The sequence below is a fragment of the Agrilus planipennis genome, unplaced genomic scaffold (genome assembly GCF_000699045.2).
Source record: "Agrilus planipennis isolate EAB-ADULT unplaced genomic scaffold, Apla_2.0 scaffold19, whole genome shotgun sequence".
NCBI lineage: Eukaryota > Metazoa > Arthropoda > Insecta > Coleoptera > Buprestidae > Agrilus > Agrilus planipennis.
The window spans coordinates 375486-377363 of NW_020438954.1; the positions used below are offsets into that span (position 1 = coordinate 375486).

At 27.3% G+C, this 1878-nt stretch overlaps 1 protein-coding gene across 1 annotated transcript in view; it reads left to right on the forward strand.

Moving 5' to 3' along the window:
- Window positions 1-1878, forward strand: part of LOC108743968 (nose resistant to fluoxetine protein 6) — a 26587-nt gene that overhangs the window by 3859 nt on the left and 20850 nt on the right. Inside the window, exon 2 of the mRNA XM_025974955.1 lies at window positions 251-486. Coding sequence (XP_025830740.1) covers window positions 251-486 — 236 coding nt within the window. The remainder of the gene's footprint in view (window positions 1-250; window positions 487-1878) is intronic.

Sequence of the window (1878 nt, forward strand, 5' to 3'; positions counted from 1 at the left end):
AACCTATCACGCCTATTTCTTATTGACTTCCATAGAATCCTCTGTTTTATTCTTTCTAATACCTCTTCGTTTCTAACCTTCTCTATCCACGGTATCCTCATCATTCGCCTGTAACACCATATTTCATTGATTTTACATCTCGAACGTAACAAAGGATAATGTTTTACACAATTGATTAGCATATTTTTGCCTTTTTGATATGTTAAAGTGAAAATATAATACAATTTCAAGAAAACATTTTTTTTTTCAGCACTCGACGCAAGTGGAAAACCCGCATCCAGTTTCCTATGGGGAAACAATCTCTGGATTGGCTCCGAAACGGAGTGTTCCAATATCATGAACAGAAAGCCATTAGAAATTAATCACGAAAAAATAGAACACTATCATCGCACGCCGTACGATTTTCCCCCATATCCTTTAGATTTTGTATTGGTCAGAATGGTGCACAATAACATTCTCCAAAGGCATACCCATATGCCCCTGGAGGTAAACAAACACTTTTAACTTTTTACAGTCAAAGTTTACTTTATATGAAAAAAACCATAATATCCATTTTTTTTAAATTGTCATTCTAAGAATAATAATAAGTAAATAAAGATTTCCTAAATTTAATGCTCCTCGTTACTGATTGCTTTCTGTTTTTTTTTCGGAAATCATTAATTTGTGGCAACAGTAAGAATACTTAATTGTTATTCGCTGTATAATTTTTAGAAGTCAGTTTTGTTTATTCGGAAAATGGTATGGTCATTGTAAAAGAATTTGTGTACAATATTTAAAAGAATACCAGCAATACCTGTTGTGTATTTATAGTATTAAAAAATTTGTAAAATCCCAAGCGACTATAAATATTTTGAGGGTGACTCTACCGAATAATTAGTTTTGTTTGTTTCAAAATTGACAGATAGTGGTATGAAAAAAAATGTTAAACAAGAAGTAAATATCATTTAACAGATTGTNTTGACTTGGAAGTGGTGTATTGATATTGATATCATGCTTTCTTAAGATGCCGGCATTAATACTTAATTAATTATGTAATATGCTAATCATTTTAAATCGTAAAGTGCTAGAGGCCTCGAACTTTAATATTTACAATTGCGCTCTTAATATAAAAAACCGCGACAATGTTTTCGCTTTTTTTTTTTGGTAATTGTATATGAATGTTAGTATTATGAATAAAATATAGGCGATAACATAATAAATAATGACTTTTATGTTAAAATTACTTACACTTAATGTTTGATAACGTTTTACAAAAGGTTATAAAGTGAATTGTAAAATTTTGGTGATAAGTTTTAGGCGTCAGTAACAATCAGCAAAAATCTATATCGAATTAATTAATTCTTAGTTGGTGTATGACTAATTTACACGTAAAAATCAAAATTACTTTTATTTTCTAGTAAATTAGTTAATTAACTACATTGGGATTCCCTTTCAGAAGGAAGAAAATAGAATTATAGGAACACTACCGTTTTTATTATTTATTTTTAATTAGCTCCATTCTCAATATTAGTGAAAAAACATAGATGAAACATAATAAACTTAAAATGAACATTTTTATAATATAAAAATAACAATAACAGTCTTAAAAACAACATAACAAAACAAAAATAAAAAAAATTGCGCCTAACCTCATCGTATCGAAAATTTATTATCTTTAGGTTGTGATTATTTCCCTAGTGAAGAATTTAATTGATCCAATAATCCCATTCATTTAAATAATTAATCGATTGTTTTGATTAATGAATTTTATTTTCATTAATCTAAATAAATAGTTGGTTATTATGATTAATCGCAAATTTCATAATCGATTGATTTTAAAAATAAAAATAATCTATCAATAATAATCAATTATATTTTCCATTAAATTTCAATTAATCG